Source organism: Brienomyrus brachyistius, chromosome 19 (genome assembly GCF_023856365.1).
Source record: "Brienomyrus brachyistius isolate T26 chromosome 19, BBRACH_0.4, whole genome shotgun sequence".
Taxonomy (NCBI): Eukaryota; Metazoa; Chordata; class Actinopteri; order Osteoglossiformes; family Mormyridae; genus Brienomyrus; species Brienomyrus brachyistius.
Window position 1 is genome coordinate 1,154,031 of NC_064551.1, and position 27,464 is coordinate 1,181,494.

A 27,464-nucleotide genomic window follows, 5' to 3' on the forward strand; every position below is an offset into this window, starting at 1 on the left:
AACTTTTAGTGATTGCTATAGTATAGAAATGTGTACTTCCTGTCCAAATGAGATGAACAACTCTGAAAGGGCTGTATTGTCTTTCACTAAGTAGCACATATGCTTCACACCTTTGGGTTTGGCTGCCTGTATTCTGCCGCCTTTCTCACTGTGGAGCTCGTATCTCCTCCAACATCCTCCCACAGTCCAAAGGCATGCAGCTAGGCAACCTGCTGTCTCTAAGTGACCCTGAGTGACTGTTTGTATGATGGCCCCTACGTCCTGCCCTTAGCAGCCTGCGCTGGATCCCCTAATGACCCTGTATGGGATAAGTGGCTGGAATCTGGCTGAACGAATATCCGGCCAAATGCCCATGGCCGAGTTTGTGCTTGTCGAGGAGGGCTGTGTGTCTCCATGACGTCCTTATCCACGCCTGACTAGTAACACAATGGCTGGAAGGTTCCTCGCTCTTGGATCCTCCAGCAGGGTACTCAAAAAAAAGAGAAAAAAAAGTATAAACATGGAAGGTGTTGCTGTTACTATGGAGACCTGCTTTATAAATACGTCAACTATGCCAGGATTTCTCCAGGGTGGTACAAAACAAATGCACAGCAGATATTTTTTGCAATAATATCATCTTGAGCTGCAGAGAGATTCTTTCAGGATGGATTTCTTTGCATAACTCAGGGTTCTTCAAAAGTGCACACGAAAGACACATTAAGCATCGTAGCATAATCCCTAATCCCTGGATCTTCTGAGGGCAACAGCCTGACTTCATTGCTCCACTGCAACCCCTGGCCTGAGATCTGGCCCTGGATGTTAGAGGTGCCTCCTCCAGACTGCAGAGCGGCCAGACACAATAACCAATTACTCCAAGAACGGACAAACACCCTGAGGCAGTTTTACACTTTAATTGTTCCATGAAGGTGTCAGGGTCAGCATCTGTCTGTCCCAGTCTTTTGTATCTTCTCCCCATTTGGCCAGCAGGTGTCGCTGGCCATCCTGTCCTCCCTATTGTTAAAGTATTTAGTGTATTTCCCCTGCTCCCCAAACAGCTGCATGGCTCAATGGGTTGAGCATGCGACTACCAAGCCCTGTAGTCTTTTATTCAAATCCTGCCTCCTCTATTTTTGTGTTTTGTTCCCTAGTGTTTCATTTATCAGTTTCTCTATTTCCTGTGATTTTGTGGTTTGTTTTCAGTTTTGGTTTTTGCTTTGTCTTGGCTCCGTTTTACCTGTCTTTCTTATTTTCCCTGTTTTTAGATTTGGTTTCCCTGTTTCTCCTTAGTTTCCCTGTTAGTTTCTAAGTCCCTAAATTTAATTAGATGTTTCACCTGTTGCTGTTATTGAAGAGTTTAAAATCTGAGAAACTTTTGAAATGTTGAACATTTCTCTTGGCCGTTAGGGTTAGGGATTAGGGAGCTGAACCCCCCGCCCCCCGCTGCAGTCTCTGGAGTGTCACCCTCCTTACAGGAGGTCATGCCAGGAATAAATGCTCGCCTCAGGCAAAACTCCAGAGGAATCAGCCAGAGAGTCGGAGGAAAACACATAAAAATTTTATAAGAGACCCCAAGCGCCACAGGCCTGTTGTTGCTAACGGGTGTTTAACAAAATGAACACTGTCACTGAATCCATCTGCATGGTGGGGCGGACAGGGAGCCACGCGCGAGCCGTGTGACAGACACACTCGGTGTGATACCCGATGCGTATGGAGGAGGTGGATCCCGAGATGCGGAGGCAAGCGGGTTTATGTGAATAGCCGGGCACAAGCAAAACCAGGAGGGGAATCCGGAATCAGGGTCGAGTCACAGACAAGGGTCAAGAGCCGGGAAGATCAATCCTACACAGACCGACGAGACGGAATTCCGATGGGAAGGGAGGAAAAGGACCGCTGAGGAGGCGGGGCAGGACAGGCAGGCAGGACAAACCGGGGAGACAAAAGACGGAGCAATTGCTTGGTAAGGTGCATTCTGAAATCGCAACAATACTTCGCACCGAATTCTGGGAGAAGTCGGTTTAAATAGTAGCGCTAGTGGCTGGCGATTGTTCAGCGGCGCTCGTCCCCGCCATCGTGGGCGTGACACTCAGTGTCAGCAGAGGCAAGGTCTGCACAGCTAGAAGGCAGGAGCCTAGATCTTTGCTTTTCCTTTTGAACACTCTAGAATATGACTAAGAGGGACATTCTGACGTCCATAACAGTGAGAACGTAGTACATAAATAAACTTACATATAATGCCATAATAGACAAAATGCAAAGATTGTACACATAGTGCAGACGAGTAAATCTGGTGCGAACAAGTTAGAAGTACACAGCACAGAAATAGAATAGACAGTGGCATTGCTCTGAGCAACAGGTATCTTATAGGTACTTATGAGGTGGAGCTACAAAAGTGTGTAACTGTGAATTGTCTATAAGAACATAAGAAATTTACAAACGCGAGGAGGCCATCCGGCCCATCAAGCTTGGTTGGGGAGAACTCAACTAATAGAGCTGTTAAAATCTAATCTACCTCTGATTTAAAGGAACCCAAGGTTTTAATTTGCGGTACACTAACAGGAAGACTATTCCATACTCTAACTACACGCTGTATAAAGAAGTGCTTTCTCAAATCCAGTGTAAAATGTTCTCCTGCTAATTTACACCTATGGCCACGAGTTCTAGTATTTGAACTAACACTGAAGTAACTATTTGGTTGAAAAGCTTCCAGACCTGTTAGAATCTTGTATACCTCATGTCCCCTTTAGTTTCCTTTGGTCGAGGCTAAACAGATTCAGCTCAGCTAACCTCTCCTCATAAAACCTTCCTCTAATTCCTCTAAGACCAGGAATTATTCTCGTAGTCCTACGTCGAACCTTTTCCAAGGCAGCAATGTCCTTTTTAGGATAAGGTGACCAAACCTGCACACAATATTCTAGGTGGGGTCTTACCAAGGAATTATATAATCATAGCATCACCTCCCTTGATTTAAACTCCACACACCTAGAAATGTAACCCAACATCCTATTGGCCTTTTTAATTGCTTCCCCACACTGGCGAGAGTGAGACATGGAAGCATCAACATACACACTGAGATCTTTCTCATAATCAGCTACCTTTATTTCAGTGGAACCTATTAAATATATGTACTTTATATTTCTGCTCCCTGCATGTATTACTGTATTTGTCTATATTAAATTTTATCTGCCTGGTATCAGCCCAGTCGCTAATTAAATCAAGATCCGCTGTAGCCTCTATGCCGCTAGATCAACATCTGCTACACCACCCACCATGGTGTCGTCTGCAAACTTAACCAGTTAGCTGTATATATTGGTGTCAATATCATTAATGTAAATTAGGAACAATAGTGATCCTAAAATTGAACCCTGCGGTACCCCACTATGAACGAGGCTGTTCCCGTCTGTTAACCAGTTTTTAATCTATCGGTCAATCCCACCACAGAACAATGGATATGAAGCCTGTCCCAAGTACCAAGCTGAAGAACTTTATATGCTTATATGTCTGCTTGGGACAGCTGTAAATCATTCTCACTATCACTCACATTTATATAAGAAATATGCAGGTAACACTTTAGTTAAAGCAGTCATCATAATGCATTATAGATACCTTCATAATGCATTATAATGCATTCGTAAAGTATTATAAACACACCCATAACACATTTTGGTCATGATTATTATGCATTATGAATCCTCTATGAAGCTCTCGTCTATAATGCCCTATAGATACATTAATAATGCATTATATGGGTCAGTATAAGTTGATATTTGTGTTTATTATCATGAACTTCAACTGCTGCCCCATTCCTACAGGTGAGTAGTAAGCACAGGAAGGAAGACAGGCTATTTAAAATCTTGACTTTCATATCAGACGTAATTTTATTGAGGTGATACTCAAAGTACTGCATCATTGCAAAAACAATACAACTCTTAGAGTGTCAAAGGTACTTGAAAATGTATAAAATAGCAACATTCCAGTAGAAAACCAAGCAAGGGTCACAAAGACTTATAGGCTACAGACTGAGGCAAAGTCCCTTTTGCTGACATCAGGAGAACGTATTGCCAACCTCTAGTAAACCATCAGCATTCGCCACAGGAGAGAGACACATGTAGGCTGTACATCTGCATGCTGAGGATAATCAAAGACACATCTGGTCTTCAGACAGTGCTGAGTTGGGGAGCAACCCTTGAGGGGAGTAGGATGTGCAGACACCTGAACTCCACACTGAATTTCCCTTGAAATATTAGGCCAGGTGACATTTTATCCCAACGAATACCTGGATGATCTAATTAGGAGCTGAAACGGCAAAGCAGCACACCCTGAAGGCCCAGTACTGGAGTTCCCCACAAGTGACACAGGAACTAACTGGCCCATATTCTGGAAGAGAGAGTACATTCAAACGACTGGGGCCTATCAGGATGCTGAAACTACTGGAAATGCAGCCCTGAGACGGAAGGTTCTGGGTGGTCACCTCAAGGGAGTCCCCTGTACCTGCCCCCCTCCAGTCAGGAGGTAGAGAGGGCCTGCTTGTGTCAGCCAGGGGATGGATCTCTCTCCCCCATTAGCTAAAAAGAACCAAACCAGTCAGTCAAGGAAGGAATACAGAACTTAGTTTTAAACTTGATAAGTCCATGTTCTGTCAAGTGAGCATGTAAAAGTTCAGGCAAGTGTATGGTATTTAAATCTCTAAGCCATTCTATGTACAAGGTATATAATGTATTCATTGGAACCTTTGTTAACACTCTGTACATTTCGGCATGCAAACACATGCACTAATCTCTGAAGGGCCTGGGAAGGTGACCATATCCCCTCCACAATGGGGGAGCCCCCCCCCAGGCTGCATAGTGTGTGACATTACAAAAGAGAACATGATCCAGAGAATGAAGTTAGCAGTCAGTGGTGTCAGCTAGTGGTCTGTTATCCTCACCACTTCAGTCCAAAAATCTGGACACACCTACTAATAAATAGTCAACAAGACAATGACCATAAGCACAAGGAGAAAGATGGAGTGATAACCTGGCCCCCACAATCTCCCGACTTAAACTCTATAGGCCAGGTTTGGGATGAATTGGATGGAAGAGTAAGAATAAGGTAGCTAAATTGTGCCCAGATCTCCTTCAGGACTGTTGGAGAAGCATTCCATGCAGCTACATCTGGAAGCTGGATGAAAGAATGGCAAGAGTCTGCAACGCTGCTATAGAACAAAGGGGATTATTTTGAAGAGTCTAATATTTGAGACCCCATTACCTCGAAGCAGGTGTGTCCAGACTTTTGTCTGGTGCTGTACGTACAGTATTCTTCAAGGCATGAACCTAAATATCTCCCATTAAGACCAAAGAGCCTGAGAAGCTTATAAACTCTGCGATGGTATGAAGAGGGCAGAGGCACTCCTGCTGGTGCGAGCTTGTACCACTGGTTTGCAGGGACTGGGGAGAAGCAGATTAACCGAAAGTGCAACTTAACAAAACATGTATGGAAAACAATATGAACATAAAATTTGCTTCTTTGCTTGAGTGCTTTTAAAAATGAAAGCTTTGTGTGTATTAATTATAATCCCTACTTCTCCTACCTCAGTAAAAAGTTGACTTCAGATTTTCTAAGTGTATTAATATGGTGTTTGACGTCAACTCATACCTACGTGAAAACCAGCATCAAGGTAAATGCTGTGCTTTGGCGACTGGGAACTCTGGCCCCTGGTTACAGAGAATCTCCCTGGCTGCTGAACCTCTACTTGCGCATGTGTCCAGAGCTGAGATATGCAGGTCATCTGTCTCCAATCTGCCGCCTTCTCCAAAATCAAAAGCTAATTTGCTGCCTCCTTTGGTCGCCTCCAGTGTCCGACCATGTGCAGAGACTCGAATGGGGGAGCTTTGGCTCCCGATCCAACATAAATTCCCTGTTACTCCCCTCCTCTTTTTCATCTTCTGGTGCTGGTCTGTGATGGAGGTGCTGCTTCCATCTGTGACTAAGGACTATCAGAGTTCTGAAAGTGCAGGCATTACATGGTTTAGACATCAATTTTGATTTGAAGAATAGTACCTGAGAGTCTTCAAGAAGTGTATGCTAACACAATCCACACGCTTTCCTTGGACATGAATAGTTATGATAAGACCATCCCCCCCCCCCCCTCCCCCTTCCCTATGTGCAAATTCCTTGCCTGTGTGAACAGGACCGAAGCAGGACGAGCGATTACTTCACTGACACACAGCCATTTTCAGGGATTTCATTCATAAAATAAACATAGATGTCATTTCCAATTAGACTGAAAACTCCACTTATTCCGTAGACTGAAATTTTACTGCATTCCTCCTTGACCGAATCGTTGTACCATAAACCACCCAAGTCTGTAGGTATACACTAAATACACTGATCAAAGTACATAAAAATGCAATAAAGTGTATGGAGCATTCATAATGGAGAAAACGCTGCCATTTTGGTCAGTTTCACCACTTTCAACGACCTTTTAGATAATGGAGTCACTTCCACATTGTCTAGTGCAGTAAAACCTGCTCGGTTAATCTTCAGACGAGCTTCACCAGGAATTCAACAGAGCAACGGCTCCAGGTTAAATCGTTTGACTGATAATCCGCAGCAGGCTACATGGAAGCGTCTGACTGTCGGCCATAATATTCTTGCACGCGTGGAGGAAACTGATAGCTGAACATGAACGACGTCTCTCTCACTGTCGTGCCCATGCTGCAGTAACGTTTCCAGAATTTTCATTCAAGCCTTCTAAAGAAGTTGTGTGGGATTCACTTCTGTTAGATGTGTGTATCTAAGCACGTCCCTCCTGTGATGTGGCTGGACCAAGCAGGCGGTTTGAGATGAAACAGACAAACAAACAAAATAAACTAGTGTGACTCTAACCCTGAATTGATTCATGAATATCGGCATCAGTGAAACAGTGAGTCCCTGGATGTGTAAGTAAAAGGATTCATTTTTAAATCAGTTTTGCATGCAGTGAACTGCATATATGATCAGGCAAACACTACCATCTGTGGGCTTCTTTGGCGAACCAGAATCCATCTGGACATGCAGGTAGGTATTTACAACAAGAGAACAAGTCGTCCCATTGCAAATATTTTTTTTTTCTTGCACTCCGGACAGTCTATGGGAGAAGAATTGTTTTTAAATATAAACCAATAAATAACAAAACAAACCGACAAAGTTTTCTTGAATTCAGAATAGTCCATCGTCCTTCTCCGAGTCGGGAGTGACCGGGCGGGAGACGGTGAAAATGTCCTGCTTTTTGCTTTTGGTTCTGGGGATGGTGACCTGTGCAGGCTGCTGCTTCTCAGAGAGCAGCTTCAGGATCTCGGCCACCTGGGCCTCCATCGCGGCCATGCGGCCGCCCAGCATCTTGATGTCCCCCTGGAGCTCCAGCTTGGCCTCGTGTAAGAGGGTGTGCAGGGTTTGCTCTGGAAGCTGCTGCGGCCGCTCCTCCTTCGGCACGGGGCTGGGCACCGGCAGGCCGGGTTCCAGGGGGCTCCGCGCCTCACCGACCTTGTCCAGCCTCAGGTCGCTTTTGGTGATGCCGCTGTCGCAGGAGTCCGTCTTGTGCAGCAGGGTCTTGGGGTCGGCTTCGGCTCCGCCCTCGGCGGCCTCCCCACGTTCCCCGCTCACTGTCTCCTGGCACTTGCCGTCTTCGGAGAGCAGCTCCTCAGATTCCGCTTGGAATATCGTACCCCACTCCTCCTTCTTCTCCTCTGTCGGAGCCATGGTACTGCGGAAGCGCATCCAGCCGCGGCTGCTCGGCGCCTTGAGCCGCACGGGGCTCCCGGCCCAGGCCCCCCCCTGACAGCCTGACCGGCTGCCCACTCCGGGCTTCAGCTCCATCACGTCACAGCCTCTGCCCTCACTGGGAACGTCCGTCTGCTCGACATAGGCCAGAGAGTCCTGTATGGGCGTGATCTGCGAGATAGTGACCACCGCGGTGCTGGAGGGAGTGCCGTTCTGTATGGGTGGGTGTGCTGCTTGGAGTGGGTGGTGCTGGTGTGTGTGGAGGTGGTGCTCCACCTGCAGCTGGTTCTTTTCCACATCTGGCTGTGCGGAGGTCTGCGTGCGCATCTCCTTCTGCTGCTTGAACTTCTGGAAGAGCTTTCTGACTGGGTGGTCCACCGGGATGGTCAGCGTCACCTCGTTCTTCTGCCTCCGGCGCTCCTCCTCCTCCTTCTTCACGTCAGCGATCTTCCGGAAGACGATCTGCAGGGAATGAGGAGAAGCAGGCATTCAGGCAGGTCCTTATGAAACGCCGAGAACATGAGTGACTGTCGATTTGTGTTAACCCCACAAATCCCAATGGGAAATCCAATCCAGAAACACCCTAAACACAGTCACATGCAGTGCAGCTGTTCAGATACACGTGTACAATTCACATTCGAGAACACTGTGATTACAGAGAAGTACATTCCTGAGTAAGACATCCGGACCGTACCGGACTGCAGTCAGCAGCTGATACGAAGGGTAGCCGTTCACTGAAAAGATCCACATGTAAAAGTGAAGATATGAGGCTAAGATTAGACTATTAGATTAGGCACCTGAAAGTTGGGGGGCAGCTGCACCTGTCAAACAGAGATGGACAGTGTCTGGACTGAGGAGTGGCACCTCTCTAAAGGACCCTGGCTGAGGGGGAAACCCCGTGCAGAAGGCTCTGGTCAGAGGTGGCTACTTCAGATCCAGAGAGTAAAAATCCAGACTACGTTTGTGTTTCAACCAAGCAGCTGAGTATAAAGAGTCACAGTCACCTCTACTCCTGGCCCAACCAGCAGGGCGTTGTCAGGTTACTAGTCTCACATTCATGTCTCCTTCCCTGGGAGGGGTCTCCAAGTCACACCCTTTGGCGTGCGAGAACAGCAGGATCGTCACCGTCGGCTGCTACCGCCAGGGGGCTGCCTCTTCCCACATGCCTCTTCCCTCTTCACAGCCATGTGCCCCCCAAAAATAGTTTGTGAATTTGCTTACATCTTCAAGATGCCATCCAGACCTTTTACTGACCTTTTAATTTGCTGACAGAAAACCAGGGATGACAGTAAGCGGTACTTTAAATAAGAGCAAGGAAAGCCTGGTCACGTCTCTTCGACGTGTATCACGCAAGCAGCTTCACAGAGGCACCGGTGGTCCACCAGAGGCTGACGGGGGCAGTGACCCAGCCGCAGTGAACTCCCCCCAGCAGTGGGAGGAAAGTCTCCGTCATACATGCAGGACTTGGGTTTTGGGCTCAGACTGGCCATTTCCAGTTTAGGTCATTTCAATGAAGTAGCAACAAGTGGTCCGGATATGAACAAAGCTACCACAAGGTAAACGCCCACTTCCCTTACCTAGGCAAGGCTGAAGCATATACAAGTGTCTGCCTGCCCAGCAGGGATGCTGATCTGCAGCTGATCCTGCTAGGCTGATCCCGCTATGCTGATCCCGCGAGTCACACAGGCTTGTCTGGGTTATAGATTCCAGATACCAGCTCAGTGGCTTGATGGAATAGGATCAAACAAAGAATTTTCTGTAGCAAAGTAAAGTGTCAACTGTTTGCACACTGGTAGATCAAAGAGGACCTAATTACATAAGACTGATTGGATAATAAAAGACTTACATTGACTTAATTATCCACATGGAACTTGAGCAGTGATTAAACCTTCCCTTTTTCCCTAAAATCCCCTGCTGTCACTCTTAATTTTATATTCAGTCACTGACACTGATGTTTTATGTTAAATTCTAAATAATGAAACAGCACCCAGGAGTATGCAGATAAAAATACCGCGGTGCCCGTAATTTTAGTTATGAATGCTAGAAAAAAAGAGGATTCCTGGTTTCACAGGCTCCCGCTATAGACAGACAGCTATGGAAGGAAACAGAAAACTCAGTTCCGTTTTGCACGGTACCAAAAATCAGCATGTGTCACCGGTGCCAGTGCGATTACAAGCCAGCTGCATGCGAACACTGGCTGCTCTGCACTCATTCCGCAAACGCTGACACCTGCATGCAAAGGTAGGCCCGCTGTGTTTGCATGCATTAGGAGGTTGACGCATTTGCCCTGCATGCAAAGGTAGGCCTGCTGTGTTTGCATGCATTAGGAGGTTGACGCATTCGCCCTGCAGCTTTCTTACACTGCTCCTGATGAAAAGTGCCCCCTTTTACGTTCACATTGATTCCTTTGATACTCAGACTGGACCTCAGTCTATGCAGAGGCTCTGGTTCTGACCCAGCGGGACCCAAACCCTCCTGTGAATGGGGTTCCCAGGTACATCCATTCTTTCAGCTCCTCTCTGTTTCACATTGAATGAGAGGCTGCATATTATATATTGTTCCTGTCTTCCTGTTTATATGTGATTGTGCAGTCGCAATATGAGCAATTTCCTCCGCAATTAATAAAGTCTAATGATTATGGTTATGATTCTGATTGGGACAGTCCACGATCAAAGTAAAATCTGATGCATTCGTCCATGAGGATAATACTAAACCTCGAGATCACGGGAAAGTGACAGGGGTTATGTCGAGATCACAAGAAAAAAATGTGTGTGGGTGTCTGTGTATGTTGGGGGATGTGTGTATGGTGTATGTGCATGGCTGAGAGGTGTGTTTGTGGGGTGTCTGTGTATGTTGGGGGATGTGTGTATGGTGTATGTGCATGGCTGAGAGGTGTGTTTGCGGGGTGTCTGTGTGGATGGTGGGGGCCTGGGTCCGGGGCTTGCTGCTCCGTCCTGGGTGCGGTTGGTCTCCTGGGCATGGTTGCTGGCCCCTTCCTTCGGGGTGGTGGCCCGGGGGGGGGCTCGGGCCTCCCCGGCTTGGATGGGGCTCTCTACCGGGGGGCTGGTCGCACCCGGCCGCCTGGGGTCCCAGGGGCCCTGGCCTTGGCTCGTACGGGAGCAGCCGCGCCTATCTAACAGAAGTGAGTCCCACACAACACATTCAGAGTGTTTCTACACTGGACGTGCTGGATGAGGCTCCCAGCTTTGCTTTACTGCTGTCGTCTGGCTATGATAGGCTTAATCCCTCCCCAGTAATAAGAGTAGCCCCTCCCTCTCTTCCGGTGCCCCCATAAAGGGCCATGAGAATGAATATCTGCCCCCCCGCCCTGTTAAGACTTTCATCATAGAATTTCATCTTGGTTGTCTGTTGTCAGTAGATAAGTAACCCACTTAAAGTGAGCAGGACCAAAAGTGTCATGATTCTCCGTTCCCATAGATGGCACTGTCTTTAATTCGGTTGAGTTATTTTATCGCGATTGGATGGATTAAGTCGGTGTCACTCTGATCGCGGTTAAAAAAAAAGCAAAAGGTTATAGAAGCAGCTGCAGGTGAAGAGCTGTTAGGTTTTATGCACCAGGAGAGAGAGAAAAAGAAAAGCTATTTTATGTTTAAAAGGCAATTTTAGTTTTTGTCATTGGCAAGTGCGCCAGAAGCCTTTGTGTAGCGTTATCCAGTCTGGATCAACTTTTGAGCGATTCTCCAAAAAAATGCCTATTGCGCACTTACATTAGTCACTCTGATTAGAAGAAGCCATTTTAACAAGCTGCACCATACGTTTTTTAGTTATTTCTGGTATTTAAGCAGTGTATTTTGTGGTGGAAAAAATTAAAACCCAATCGGAGATATTTGTGCGATCGATGTTAATCATCTCTGGAAGTTAAAGCACCATTCCCCTTATGAACGTGCGCGCTGTCGTTAATGGAGTGGGACAGTGTATTCCAGAATGTTCCATGCTACAATTTTAAACTATGAGGCTTATGGCTAATGGGTTTATGTTGCAGCTGCTACTGTAAAGATGTTTGCAAGTTTGTTTGAATGTCCATGAGGTAGATTAGCATATTAGCCATGATGCCGCGTTGCCTTAAGTTAGTTGTATGTGTAATTAATGCTAACTATTGACTTTTTTGTGAAATTGTGTGCACTGAGCGGCGTGTGTACATACACGTGTGTGTGTGTGTGTGTATATATATATATATAGTTTTATTTGAGGTATATGTATGTCTGTGCTGATTGTAAAAATAGATTGAATGTTAATGAGACTATAAAGCACTGATGAAGAATGTTATTTCTGCACTGCTGTGGGCAGATTGGGTGCAGATTTGACATATTCTGCGACCTCTGACGACGAGCCACCGATTCTGCGTACTAGAGTTGTTCAGTGTCCAACTACGTCCAGGACCAGTCAGCCTACCTCCCAGTCGGTGGATACAGTTCTCCTGGACACAAATAAGATTGATGAGACCTCCAGTCCAATACTTTTCTTTTTGTTTTTTTTTTTAACCCGGGTAGTATTATCATATACAGTATAGGCTTCTTAGTTAATAGAAGAACTCGCATATGTACACAGGATTATAGAGACCGCAGGACTTCATTAAGTGAACTGGACTGCATATGGACTGACGGACTGTTGTAGGAAGGGAGGAATTGTTCATTCTTATTTCATTGTTTTAACACGTGACTCTCATCCTTGTGGAGTGTTAATAAGATTGTTACCGTTTTCCCTGTTTGACTAGTGATTGTGACCAATTCACTTTGAGAGCTGATCCTAGACATAGTTACTGGCCCAGATATTAAAAGCCCGCGTTACGGTGACGTTAACTTGGGGGAGTGATAGTAACCTTGGTTACAGATAAAGCTGGGAATGAAGGGCAGTGCCTCATGGGCCGGAGACACACGGCGGACACTTTAGAGATGCCAGTCAGCCGAACTGCATGTACTGGACTGCGGGAGGAGTCAGTGGACTCCAGTCAGTGGAGCCCCCTGCAGGTCGTCTCTGCTCCTGTGAGCGATCAGAGGAGATCCTTTGGCTCACGGTCGGTCCTGCGTGTGGGCAGCAGGCATCCGATTCCTCAAGATGCCATTTGCTCACCCACCAGCCTTTCAGATCTGTTGCTCATTCCAAACACCTCTCATCAAAACAGAGTTAAAGCTGAGGCCAGTCATAGATCAACATCGACAGGAGGATGCAATCTGTGAGTAACGCGCCCAAACGGGAAGCCTTACGTGTGTCTGTGCGTGTTCAGACCAGCAGGGAAAATTAACATTTCTAAAACTTAGAACAAATCTTTGAAACTTTTAGAATTTTAGCCCCCGAGGTATGCTTTAGTTACGCTGAAACAGATTTATGTCTCTTCCACCCGGACACAAACGCTTCTTCATGATATTTAGGTTGTGCTTGCATGCTGTTCCGTGCTGAAACACTAGCATAAGTTAGGCTCCTTTGACGAATCCTTTGCCATGAAGTAAGGCGTCGATTGCAGTATAGGATGCTACATACATCAACGTCAAAGTGTGGTGCCCATAGCTCTGTATTAACTGACCAGAGCTGTATATTGTGGTAAATCTTTGGAAAAAAAAACCCACGCTTTGCATTCCTGATTTGGAATGTATCATAAACAAATAAACAAACAAACATCAACACGAACAAACATGAACATTTCACATTCATTCATACACAGTATTTGCTTAGGATTTCTCCACGTATTTTCTGACATAGACAGATATGCACTAGTAATTTTAGCACAGTAGTGGGGATTTTATTGAATTCAGTGGGGATTTTAAATGACGGCATGAAAACCAGGAGGGCTGAGAGACCCTGACAAAGGCTGTGGGTGTCGCGTCCATGTGGAGACCCCCGTTTTCTCAGCATTATCTGCTAAATGAGGTACGAAGCTGCCAGGATTCCTTCTGCCAAAGCAGGTGGGAGATTAATTTAATTATGGATATTACAGGCACACAACGCTGAGCTCTCCCAGACTGTCAGATCTGCAGCAACGGAAGCTCTGTGTGGAGAATTATTTTGGCCATATTGTCTGGAATAAGATGGGAAAACGTTTCCCTTTTTTTAAAGTTTTGATTTATTTCACTTAACACCGTGGAATGCCAGCACTGTTCACGAATGCAAAATGAGATCCGGACTCTCTGGTAATTTGAAGTAGACACCCCCAACTAGCAGGTTGCATGACTGTTTCATACATAAAGGGATTTAGTTCACATCCCAAGGGGGGTGAGCTCTGACTCCATTGAGAATATTTCAGCATCACTGTCCCAGGCTGTACAGGGGATGACGAGCACGTACAGACACGCAAACACACAGACACGCAAACACACAGACACGCAAACACACAGACACGCAAACACACAGACACCCAAACACACAGACTGTTGACCTAACGGCATGTCTGCGAATTGTGGGAGGCAGTATTCACACCCTGACCCAGGAAGTGTGAGGTGTGGCTCCGCCCACTCCAGCCCCCATTCAACAAGTAACTATAAATAAATTATTACAGAGGTGGGCAAAAATCGAAGCTGAATGGATAAACTGACAAAGCAGTAAAGACGATAAAGTGAGCATGTTGTCCTACAAAGCAGAGGCAAATCCTGTTTAGATTATTTAAACAAAGAGATTATTTGTCTTCCTTTTGCAGTCATAAACATTGCCTGGACATTTAAATACATGGTGCATAAAATTTGCTAAAGTTCTTCCACTTCTTCCTCTCAGGCTTCATGTAATAACTTTGAATTAAGCAAAAGTAAACATAAAATAAGAGTAAATATCAACTGCGTTTTCTCTCTGTAATATTGCCTCCTTGTTCCCAGGATGCAGTGCAGTTCACGTTTCCATTTTGTTATTCATGGATAAATGTGCAAATGCAGATCTACAAAAACATGCTGGGGGGCCGGTCCTGTGATTGCTGCTGGGGGGTTGCTGTTTCCAGCCTGCCATCTGACTGGGTTAAATTTCCTCACTATAGCCTACTCTGTGTATATTCACAGAGGAAATAGGAAGGAAGAAGACAACCTGCTGAGGTCCATCTCAAAGGTTCCCTGAGGGCAGCGAGCAACCAGACTGTCCAAACTGCAACAAAGAGATGTGACCAGGATGGTGAGTAAGATCTACAGTAACACAGTGCTGCAGAAATGCCGTGATCATGGGAGAACTCGGCTCCGCTTTGACATACCAACAATCCAGAGGGGATGTATTACTCAGTAGCATAATTTCATTCATTCAGTTCCAGAAGAAACACTATGGAAAGTCAAGACAAGGTTACATCTCTGAAGCTGACATTTTTCTGTAAAGAAATTCCAGCATTTTAAACTGGTGTTTGTGGCACAAGCTACACAACCAAACACATTTAACTCTGAAAAGTCAACAGACGTGAAGCACTGAGATACTCACAGAGTGACTTGCATGCAACATGATACTCTCCCATCACCTGTGGGGGGCAGTGGGGGGGGGGGGAACTAGGGCAGCATAAAGTTCATCCGCTGAGGACTTGTAAACAAAGGTGCTTGTACTATGAAGCCAGGTAATCGGAATCCCTGTAAAGAGACAGCCGGCCGACCCCTGGGGGGCGCCACATGCCCCACAGAGCGCAGTTCGACCAGACGAGCCCAGATCCCCTCAATCTACCCCGGGCTCGGAAACCATATGACAGACGGATGCCAAGGGGGCAGCGACCCGGGAGCCAAAGCATCAGCTGCTCGCAGGGCTGTTCGCCATGGAAACGGAGCCAAAGATACAGCCGCCTTCACATGGAGACGACTGCAGTGTGTCTGCCTGCCCACAGAAAGAGGACACAGCTCTCCGTTACTGTGGAATGGCAGACTGGCTGTGCTTTCTGAGAGGAGTAATTATAGACCTAGTTTACTTACTGTCAGGGGCTGTGCATTACTAATCCTGGTTACTGTCGTCGCTTGTGAACTGTGTGGTTTGGTTAATGTCACAGTTTCTATATTTCTGGGAGATGAAAAACTCTAAAGGGAAAGATAAGAGCATAACAGTGAAAATGAGCGGTGCTTTATTTACACCCTCTGTTAGTCTCTTCCAGAAGAAAACAAAAATATACTGAGATCTGTTTCCTCTGTTCTGCTTTTCTCAGATTAGTTTGTTATAGATTTTATGCTTAGACTCGCGTATTTCAGACTCTTCTCCTGAGGCATCATCTCTGGAACTTTCACAGAAGGCTCTAGTACAGGCTCTGAATTATTTTTGTATGCTGTTGATGTTTCCGATTGTAAATTTTCAGGAGAAATGATTCACAGAGCTGGTGTCACTGAAGCGTAGTGCAGCTACGATGTCTTTCGGGGTGTGAACGGCGCCTGCTTGATATCAAACAAACCCACATCTGCCCTGTAAACAAATAGTAAGCCTGTATTTTAATGCTAACTGTGGGGAGCAAATGTGCTGTGGTGTCATTACGAGAGAAAATGTGGCGGCGGGCTGTCGCCTACACCTGCACAGGGGCCAGACCAGCTCCCAGACGGACAGCAGGGCCGAGCAGCAGCTCTCTGTCTCCCCAGGAAATCGGCGTATTTCCCAGGAGCTGACAGTGCGGGGTGTCAGAGGGTCATCGCGAGCCTGCAGAATGCAGTGCCGTCGTTATTGCCTGCTGTTTGCTCTCCAGCTCTTCACATCCCTTATCTCTGGCTCACGGGACCCCCCCCCCCTTTCATCCCCCCGCCTTGCCCATCAGCTTCATCAGCGGGGATGAAAGTGAGCCCCTGCCTGCCCGCAAGGCTCAGTCCCGCGAGGCTCCGGCACCTGCTGTTCCTGTTTGACTCCGTTAGTCTGAATGGGCCCACAGGTAGAGCTGCTCTTTGTGCTCCCTGTGGATGTCTGTCTGTGGGAACATTCCGGAAGCACGACAGAACTGGCCATTTATCCAATCAGCCGCATCACCTGCAACGTGGCACTGACTCAGCTCAGTGCCCCCCTCCAAAAAAGACGTGTAAAGCGCAGAAAAGGTAGACAACTAGAGGGTATCAACCAATCATGCAGTCACCCAGTAGATGCTCCGCCAAGGTTAAGGATGCGCACGCTCTATGCATGTGTGTGTGCAATGGACTGGTGCCCTGTCCCGGGCGTGCCCCGTGCCCTGTAACGGACTGGCGCCCTGTCTGGGGTGTGCCCCAACCTTGTAATGCACTGGCGCCCTGTCCGGGGCGTGCCCCAGCCCTGTTCCCTGTAACGCACTGGCGCCCTGTCCGGGGCGTGCCCCAGCCCTGTCCCCTGTAACGCACTGGCGCCCTGTCCGAGGCGTGCCACAGCCCTGTTCTCTGTTACGCACTGGCGCCCTGTCCGGGACGTGCCCCAGCCCTGTTCCCTGTAACGCACTGGCGCCCTGTCCGGGACGTGCCCCAGCCCTGTTCCCTGTAACGCACTGGCGCCCTGTCCGGGGCGTGCCCCAACCCTGTTCCCTGTAACGCACTGGCGCCCTGTCCGAGGCGTGCCACAGCCCTGTTCTCTGTTACGCACTGGCGCCCTGTCCGGGACGTGCCCCAGCCCTGTTCCCTGTAACGCACTGGCGCCCTGTCCGGGACGTGCCCCAGCCCTGTTCCCTGTAACGCACTGGCGCCCTGTCCGGGGCGTGCCCCAGCCCTGTTCCCTGTAACGCAATGGCGCCCTGTCCGGGGCATACCCCAGCCCTCTGCCCTGTAACGCACTGGCGCCCTGTCCGGGGCGTGCCCCAGCCCTGTTCCCTGTAACGCACTGGCGCCCTGTCCGGGACGTGCCCCAGCCCTGTTCCCTGTAACGCACTGGCGCCCTGTCCGGGGCGTGCCCCAGCCCTGTTCCCTGTAACGCAATGGCGCCCTGTCCGGGGCATACCCCAGCCCTCTGCCCTGTAACGCACTGGCGCCCTGTCCGGGGCGTGCCCCAGCCCTGTTCCCTGTAACGCACTGGCGCCCTGTCCGGGGCGTGCCCCAGCCCTGTTCCCTGTAACGCACTGGCGCCCTGTCCGGGACGTGCCCCAGCCCTGTTCCCTGTAACGCACTGGCGCCCTGTCCGGGACGTGCCCCAGCCCTGTTCCCTGTAACGCACTGGCGCCCTGTCCGGGGCGTGCCACAGCCCTGTTCTCTGTTACGCACTGGCGCCCTGTCCGGGGCGTGCCCCAGCCCTGTTCCCTGTAACGCACTGGCGCCCTGTCCGGGGCGTGCCCCAGCCCTGTGCCCTGTAACGCATTGGCGCCCTGTCCGGGGCGTGCCCCAGCCCTGTGCCCTGCCCTGTAATGCACTGGTGCCCTGTCCGGGGTGTGCCCCAGCCCTGTGCCCTGTAACACACTGGCGCCCTGTCCGGGGTGTGCCCCAGCCCTGTGCCCTGTAATGTACTGGCGCCCTGTCCGGGGCGTGCCCCAGCCCTCTGCCCTGTAATGGACTGGTGCCCTGTCCGGGGCGTGCCCCAGCCCTCTGCCCTGTAATGGACTGGTGCCCTGTCCGGGGCGTGCCCCAGCCCTGTAACGCACTGGCGCCCTGTCCGGGGCGTGCCCCAGCCCTGTAACGCACTGGCACCCTGTCCGGGGCATCCCCCAGCCCTCTGCCCTGTAACGCACTGGCGCCCTGTCCGGGGCATACCCCAGCCCTCTGCCCTGGAACGGACTGGCGCCCTGTCCGGGGCGTGCCCGAGCCCTGTAACGCACTGGCACCCTGTCCGGGGCGTGCCCCAGCCCTCTGCCCTGTAACGGTGCTCCATCCATAGATTCCAAGAAAAACCAGCAATTAGAGACACATTATCATCTGAGGACCAGCAGTTGCAGTGTGACACTGCAAACCACAGCATGGAATGCCACACTGCAAACCACTGCATTTAGCGTGGAAGTTCCCGGAAAAACAGCACTGAGCTACATCGCCCTTCTCCTGGTATTTATGAACCACCATGAGCAGAGATGCTGGATACATTAGTGTCTGAATGGGTGTAATAGGGCACGTGTGTCTTTAAGAGAGAGAGAGTGCGTGTTTTAAGCCAGATGCCTGCCTAATACTTTTGTCACAACCCGCTCCCACAAACCTCAGGAAACATCAGTGCAGACACACGCCAAGCCAGGAAAATAAGACAAAGTGATGAACACACAGCCGTGAAGAACTACAAATATCCAACATGCATTTACGTCAGAAGATGAGGATACTGTGTTCTGCCAGGTAGGAGACAGTAAGAGGATAAACAGCACAGTCCTGAGGCGATGAAGCGGCTCAGTTATGTGAGGCGGAACTTGGCATTGCGAGCAGAAGCCAAAGGGCGTCTCTCAGTACGTAAGAGCACCGATCTGCTCTTTCCGCCATGTTTCAGACAGCTGATGCCCTTCGGCACAGAGTCCCCACAGAGGTCTAGTCCTTCCAGAAAACACGCTCATAGTATCAGCCTAATTTACTTCCTACCCTTTTACATGACTGCTTATTACTATATTAATATATCTACCCACACACAATTATACTTGAAATATAAATATGAATACAACCGTGTGTGTGTGTGGGGGGGTGATATGGCGAAATATTTGATAATTTTTATATATAATTGTAATTGTAATTGACTGCAAACTGAAATCTAATTTTAATAAGCAAATCATGCGAAAATAAACATTTTTGTCGTAGGAATAAACCCTGGAAAGCATTGACGGTATGTTCTGTTAGGATTTTTCTCTGACTGGCTCGCTGAACAGGTTTGATTAGTGCTGGACAATATGCTGTAACAATGAAAACATTTTCAGAGATTTTCACAACATCAATATTTGTCACAATATTCTAAACCTCATGTATAGAAAGCAGTACAACATGACATGTGATTTACCTCAAACCATGTAGATCAGAGCTCCACTTAGCTGAAGTCATTAGCTTGCAGTGGTTACGTGATCTTGTACTCCAGAGAGTCATGGGGATGTCTAGGTGAGCATGCACACAAGATTCATACGCACCGGCAGTGTGCTCGTTTTTAGTTAATTTTCAATGAAAGCTGAACGTGATGTTAGGGCCTGCACAATCAGCTCACCTCAACCCCACTGTTCTTACATGAAATGGATAAAATGGCCTAGGCTAAACTGCCCGCTAGTGGAGGTGATTGGGGAGCAGTTCCCCAGCAGTGCTGCAGTGAACTTGCGGAAGAGTACCTTAAGTCTTTTAATGGATCGTCCAGAGTTTGTTCAGAAGTAATCAGAGGTGGCTATTTGGGTGAGTGTAAGATCTTAACCTGTGTCTTGTTACATTTGTGCTGTTTATCATTTATCTGGTATTTCCATTAATTAACTGGCATTTTGTAATGATTTCATTTTGCGTGTGGCACAGTACTGCTGGATCTGTAATAAGACACAAAAAAAAACGTATGACTGGCAGTGTATGAATGGGTGGTGCATTAACACACAGTATGCAGCAAACTGTCACAGTGACAGCAGGCCAAAGGTGCTTAAGGAAAGGCTAGAAAGCTCCATCAGGCCAGCCATCTTTAGGGCAGCTCTGCGCAAACCCCTCAGTGGTGCCGGCCCAGCTCTGCGCAAACCCCCCAGCTCTGCGCAAACCCCTCAGTGGTGCCGGCCCAGCTCTGCGCAAACCCCTCAGTGGTGCCGGCCCAGCTCTGCGCAAACCCCCCAGCTCTGCGCAAACCCCTCAGTGGTGCCGGCCCAGCTCTGCGCAAACCCCTCAGTGGTGCCGGCCCAGCTCTGCGCTGAAACTCATGCACACATAGGTCACATTCCAGCCAGTCCGAATTAGCAAAAGCTGTGGATCAGCCTGCCTTTTCTCCCGGCCGTCTGCATTTATCAGCCCCCGCACAGCTCTGATTAACACTGCTTTCCTTGGCCTTGTTCCACATGCACACTGCACACTGTTAAAAATAGTAAAACCACACACTGGGTCAAAAGCCTGGAGCAGGCTGCATGTTTAGAACAATTAGTCAATTTTTAATGAAAAAGATCCTCCAGCTAAATGACAGACATGCAGTTTCCAGGGATGATTTACACATGTAAATGCACACAGCCTGTATTACTGAGCACTGCGGTACGTTTAGCAAATTGTTTATGAGCTACACGGACATCGCCAATTTTAAAGGGAATTAGTGAAGTTTCATAAAATGGCGGAATCATGTTTGAACTGCATTCTACCCAGGTAACACTGCAATAGCAGTGCTCACCTACTCACAAAGATGCAATGCCTCATGTTTCTCAGTACTGAAAAATACTAATGGGCTTTACTTTTCCTTTAAGCAAGAGAAGCATGAAGAGCAGCAGAGCTTACCTGTCTTCAGGGACCATATTTAGTTCACCATTTGTGCCTCAATCAGAATATTAATCTTATGATTTCATGACTGTGTTTTAAATTTATTCGCCATGAAAAAGGTCAAACAGACGCCATTTTCGTAAATATCGAAGAGGGAGTCTGGGGATAGAAGGCTCAAGCCTACCCTTTTGCGCAGGTTGCAGGTGAGGATGAGGTTTCGAGAGAAGGAGTTGGCGAAGGCCGTGTAGAAGTCCAGCACCTTCAGCAGGGCCTCCCGGCGAATGATGTGCAGGTCACAGTAGGTCAGTGCTCGCACGTTGGCACAAGCATGGGCCAGGGTGGTCTCCTTCCAGAACACATCACCAAACACATCCCCCTTGCCTGGGGCAGAACGTGAAGGAAAGAATGATAATCATTAGCACCATAATCACTGGCCATTGTCATCCTAAGCCATGGTTAGGGCCAAAGCAAAAATATTCTGTTGTTAGTGTTCAGAAATCATCACATTTTGTGGAATAGCTGAATGACGGCACAGGGCAATGGAAATCATGTGTAAATAATTCTGGGAAAGAATCTCCAAAGATATTTCTGTCTTTCATTCAGATGATTTAAACAACAGTTTGGAAAGATTCAGCGTAATCTACAGCACGTCTTAGCTGGGGGCTTGGATCCAGCAGCGGAAAGGAGCTCTGTATATCTTCCGAATCAGTAATTATGGCTTAAACCACTGACCAAGTGCTCTATACACCTGCAGGGGACGGTTTTACATTTTAAGTCAAACACCAATAAGCATTTAGTTACATCCATCTATCTTCCATCCAAATTCCCACTGCTAATCCCGACTGGTTTGTGTGTGTTTGTAACAATTTTTTAAATGCCCAGAAAAGCACACACTAGATTGTTATGTTAGGAGGGGTCTGGGCAGGAAGATGTGAGGGGGATCTGAGATTATAGAAGTGGAGTCATGTAGGTTTGGACACGAGAAAGACAAATCAGCCTCTGAAAACTGAAATTCTTGTCATTGCTGTTGGGATAGTTCTTGTATTGCCAGCAAATCGTCTGCAAAGGCACAGCGGACAATGCTTATTTTCTCCATAAAACAAAGGCAGCTACCAAGATATCTTAACGGATTTGTACATTTTATACTGTCAGGAATAAAAATGCTGCTTGAATAAACAATTTTAAATGACATTTTAAATAAGGCAAATGAAAATATTACTACCCATGTAACCTACTCATTGCAGGCCAGGGCATATAAACATAATTTTGTTGGGAGTAAATTAGGTACATCTTCAGGGATGAGGATAGTAAGAGAAAAGCCATGAATGAATGATATCCTTTTGAGTGAGGGGCTTGGACTGTGCGTGTTTCAGGAGGACGGCCTACATGACGATGATTATTCATATTGATCACTCCCACCGGCTGCTTCTTCTTAGAAAAGTTCCCCAGATTCCACTGACAGTCTTGAGATTCCGCAGATGTGAAGCTAGTGCCCTGTCTGGTGTTTCTCTTTGCTTCACATGTTCTCGCAGTAAGTTGCCAAACTCACTTAGCATAGCAGCCGAAATGGCTTATTAGCTTACGCTTAGCAACTGTCCAAGAGTCACACGCTTAAGGCAAAGAAACCTGTATGATTTTTTTTAATGACCTCACAGCTGTGACCCCAGTGAGTATGTATGACTCATCATTGCCCAATTGGCTGCTTAGTGACCAATTAGGCACCTTCATTCAGGCGCAGCTCCACACATGTCAAACAAAAACACTCAAACAAGTCTTTAGAACTCTTCAGCACATTTCTTGAGCACATGTCCTGTTCCTTAAATCATAAGAAAAGGGGATCATTTCGAGGCTCCGTGCAAAATTGAAGACTTTGCGATAATACTAAAAAACACCAGATGCTTAAGTGCTTATGAAGTAATTTCCCATTCTGGGGGGATCTGGAGCCATGGCAGAGGATCTCACTACAGATGAACTGGCCCAGTGAGTGGAAAGTTTGTGACCCTGCTGTTGTACTTCTCATGTTTTTCCTGAGGGGCTTCAGTTCGTGTTTATATATAAGAAGCGATATGTATGCTGAGCTTCCTTGGACTGAGGCTAACAAGCCCACGGCTCCAAGAGTGATGTCTGCATCCTAGTGGGCGGACACAGGTCTGTAGTCTGTGTAGGGGGTGAACACGGGTCTGTAGTCTGTGTAGGGGGTGAACATGGGTCTGTAGTCTGTGTAGGGGGTGAACACGGGTCTGTAGTCTGTGTAGGGGGTGAACACGGGTCTGTAGTCTGTGTAGGGGGTGGACACGGGTCTGTGGTCTGTGTAGGGGGTGAACACGGGTCTGTGGTCTGTGTAGGGGGTGAACACGGGTCTGTGGTCTGTGTAGTGGGTGGACACGGGTCTGTGGTCTGTGTAGTGGGTGGACACGGGTCTGTGGTCTGTGTAGTGGGTGGACACGGGTCTGTAGTCTGTGTAGTGGAAGGACATGGGTCTGTAGTCTGTGTAGTGGGTGGACACGGGTCAGTTGTCTGTGTATTGGGTGGACACGGGTGTGTAGTCTGTGTAGTGGGTGGACACGGGTTTGTAGTCTGTGTAGTGGATGGACACGGGTCTGTAGTCTGACTCTAGCTCAGAGGCGCTAGATCTCTAACAGTAAAAATGTCATCCGCTGGATATTTTTTCAGTTTCTATGTATATTTTTATATGTGTTTTTTATATATATATATATATATATATATATATATATATGTGTGTAGCCTGTTTATTCCTGAAATAAAATTAGGGAAAAAATGTCATAAGGACAGAAATGTTTTATTTTACAAAGAAAAATACAGCAAGATAAAGGATATAGTCTTCTTTTGCAAATAGCAAACTAATAAGAAAGTTCATGTTTCCGGCCAGATCCTCACTCTCGGCCCTGGTCACCTGGCCTCGGATCAGCTGGTACAGCTTCACATATCAAAACTGCAGGCAGAGGAGCAGTACATTGATTTCCACATGTGTTTCTCTCTCTTCTGCTCTGCTTCAGTTCTGTAGGCTACTCTTTAATTAAGTACTCAGTGTATTCCCATGCTCTCGTTATTGGTGATGATCAGTGAGTCTTCAGCCTGATTTGCCAGAATTTTGGGAGGAACATGGTGCCGTTGTGGAAGCTGTACAGTTATTCCAGCCATTGGGTGGGGTTTGCCAACAAGTCTGTTTTGATGCTCTGTGTAAGACCCGCAACCATAACTCACAGATGGGTATTTGCAGCCTTTCCAGCTCCGAGCTGCTCGTAAATTACTTAAATCACTAGCTTGTATCAGAGCTATAAAACACAGACAGGCAATGTAGTAGAAACGAAAAAAAGATAGAATGTGCAGTTGTCAATAATGGATAAGAGGGCACCTTAAACCCATTCTCCATAGTGCTGGCCAAGCACTTGAGAGCAGAGGTTCCCATATGCGTGAGAAGCCTTTGCCACTGGGGGTCTCTGTTCATGCTGAGCACAGTGCTGTGTGTTGGGATCGGGGCCTGGAGCACCCCGAGAACCTGAAAAGGCACGGTTCTGGTTTTTCACATGTGCCCCTTCACCTGTGTGTTCATTCTATACATGCCCCGTTTGGCCAGGGGTTTCCTGCCACAGTGCTGTGTGTTGGGATCAGGGCCTGGAACACCCCGAGAACCTGAAAAGGTACGGTTCTGGTTTTTCACGTGTGCCCCTTCACCTGTGTGTTCATTCTATACATGCCCCGTTTGGCCAGGGGTGCCTGCCACAGTGCGAACCATACTTACTAATCATACATTTCATACAAAGCAGCCTGGACCTGCAGGTGCCGTATTACTGTTAGATCTCCTAGAATCTTCCCTGCCTTTACGTAGCATCAGCATCAACAGGGCACCTGGCTGAGTAACACGCCTTGGGAATTCTAACACAAGAGAATAAGTTTCTGGAAAGGCGGGTCACGGAAAAGCCCTAAGGCTGTACGCATCCCTCTCTATCCGAGATGTGAGAACAGCAGCCGGTCAGCAGAATCGCGGGGCCCCTCAGGGGAAGATCCTGCTCTAACTCCTTCAGCTGAACTCGGATTCACTGGTGAAGCACAAGGCGATGCTGCTTTGGTTTATAGGCTACTAAAGCCACATGAAATATTAAAGTCCCGTCAGGGAAACGCACTGGATGCGCGGTGGGACATGGGCCGTGCGCGCTGCGTGCAAACGGGGATGTAAGACGAAATCCCGCTTATCACCACGACGACTCACCAAGAATAGCGATGACCTCGTCGTCCTGGATGACCTCCAGAGAGCCGGACACCACGAAGCACAGCGTGTCTACGCTCTCACCGGCGTGGAAGATGAGGTCGCCGGGCGCACAGTGGATGGTCTGGAACTCAACGGCCAGGGAGCGGAGACAGCCGTCACTGGCCAGCCGGAACGCTGGGTGCTCGTTGAAGACCTGCCGGTTGAGGTGGACACAGATGTCCGCCCGCATGTCCTTGGGACAGATGGAAAGCACCTGGGGACGGACCAAAACCTCCTTCACATACTCGTCGTGTCTCCTCACAGAGACGAAGGGCACTACAGTTTGGACACAGATTCCCCAGCAGCAGTGGTTCTGACTCTGGGGTTGATGGACCCCCAAAAGGGTTAGGAAATCTCATCATGGGCGGAGTGAGATGAGATTTAGAAGAATGAAATGTATGTTTGATGTAAATAGAACATCATGTATGTCACCACTGTGATGCAGGTATGCAACAGCTCACATTGAGATCCAAATCCAAGAACCACCTGCTGCTTACTTTTGACTTACATTTAAAGAATTATTTGTCCTGCTGCACCAGTGACAGAAAGCAAAATCTTAAAAAAAAAAAAAAAAAAAAAGATAATGTTGTTAGATTTTATGTCATTTCACCAGCACTCATAAATATTTAACTCACTGAATGTCCAACAGCAGACAAACATTTACCACATTCATTTGCTGCCCTGCCCCCCATGACCGGTTACTCCTTGGGCATCGATCGCGTCAGAACAGATGAGCAGGTCTCACCCAAGCGAGCGCTCGGCACCCCAGACACAAAACGACTGTCAGGTGCAGAAGTCAACAGCAAATATTTAAGTCCTTGGAGGAACTTTTGTTTACTTGGTTCCCATTTGTACCTGAGAAACTCTGCCGCTGCTATTTTCAGCCCCACACAAAATCGCTCATGACACGGGCTGCCATGTTCAACTAATCGATAATCAGTCACTTCAGGAATGTTATCGATTGAGTCAAGAAAGAAAAGCTAAAAAGGATGAAGTCATCAATAAACTCCTTAATATTTAATTGTAGCAGCACTCCCTCCTAAGTCGGGCCGCCTGAGGGTCCGAAGCATTCACAGGAAAACAGATCGACATTGTGAAGCAGCTTGGAGGTAGAGTGCCTCGTTTAACCCCCCTCCCCCAACAACCTGAGGCCATATGCCGCCCTTGGTCTTCGCATATGATGACTGCTACTTTTCCGGGGGGTGGGAGGGTATATAATCTAGCCACTAGTGATTATTTATACAGTATAAGGACTTGGCCCCTTTAATTTGAACTCATTGTTCTTTCTTATGGTGTTAATGTCATGGATTCTCTAGCAGTCACTGTAAACCCTGCAGTATGGCATCTTTCAGATTAAGATTAAGTCTGACTTTATTGATCCAGGGGAGAAATTCTGCATGATACCTCGATCAATTTTAGCTAGAGAGGTTTTATGAGTCGGCCAGCTAGCAGTAGAAAACAGGCTAACTTCCTTTATGTCAAACCACTGTGCTGCTGTTCCGTCCTCATTTTTCAGAGACTTTTGTCAGTCTGACCACTGTAGGCGTGGATTATACTGCCTGCTTGTAACTGCAGTGCTGTTTCTTACACTTGGATGTTTTCCATGACTAATAACGATGCTAATCGGTGTTCTGCAAATGTCTGCGCTCCCTGTAGCTTTGCCGCAAGCTGCCGCATTTGTGTATTTCATATACACAATGAGGTGACAAGGAGGCATAAGATCAGGTTATGTTCCATGAATTACTAATGAAAAGCCCATTTCCAGTCCGTGCTGGATCCACATAGTCTCCTTAGATGGTGACTAATCTCCACTGTTTAAAAACCTCTTTAAAAAACAAAAGCACGCGAAATAGGGATTTAAAAGCCAGAGAAAATCAAACACAGCGTAGTCGACTTAAACACTTAAGCATTTGGTGAGTGTACAGACACAGCGCTCAGCTGGTGGGAGACCCGCGCTAAGCAGTGTCCCCGTCTGGAAGCTGTCGGTCAGGCAAATTGATTTGCATGGGGTCAGAAGAGGCGGAGTGCAAAGAAAATATTTTTAATGCACTGGATCATGACACTTCGCTCAGTGACCGTTAATACATCAAAGTGATTCTCAGAAATATCAAAAGCTGCATACAAATCTAGTAATTAAATGCTGACATTCATTCTAAATTAAATGAAAGGCCTTAATATTTCATTCAGTGTTATAGCCTTCACATTCAGGATGCTAGCAAAGGCGTTTAGGGAACAAAGGCAAAGAGGAGCCCAGTGGCTCCGCTTCCTGAAAAGGG

The 27,464-nt window shown here is 47.6% G+C and overlaps 1 protein-coding gene across 1 annotated transcript in view; it reads right to left on the bottom strand.

The window, feature by feature from the left end:
* Positions 1-3,830: 3,830 nt before the first annotated feature.
* LOC125714417 (potassium voltage-gated channel subfamily H member 5-like) overlaps positions 3,831-27,464 on the bottom strand; it is a 90,102-nt gene continuing 66,468 nt past the window's right edge. The window contains exons 13-15 of the mRNA XM_048985012.1: positions 25,150-25,402; positions 21,103-21,299; positions 3,831-8,178 (exon numbers count right to left, since the gene is read on the bottom strand). Coding sequence (XP_048840969.1) covers positions 7,156-8,178; positions 21,103-21,299; positions 25,150-25,402 — 1,473 coding nt within the window. The 3' untranslated portion in view covers positions 3,831-7,155. The remainder of the gene's footprint in view (positions 8,179-21,102; positions 21,300-25,149; positions 25,403-27,464) is intronic.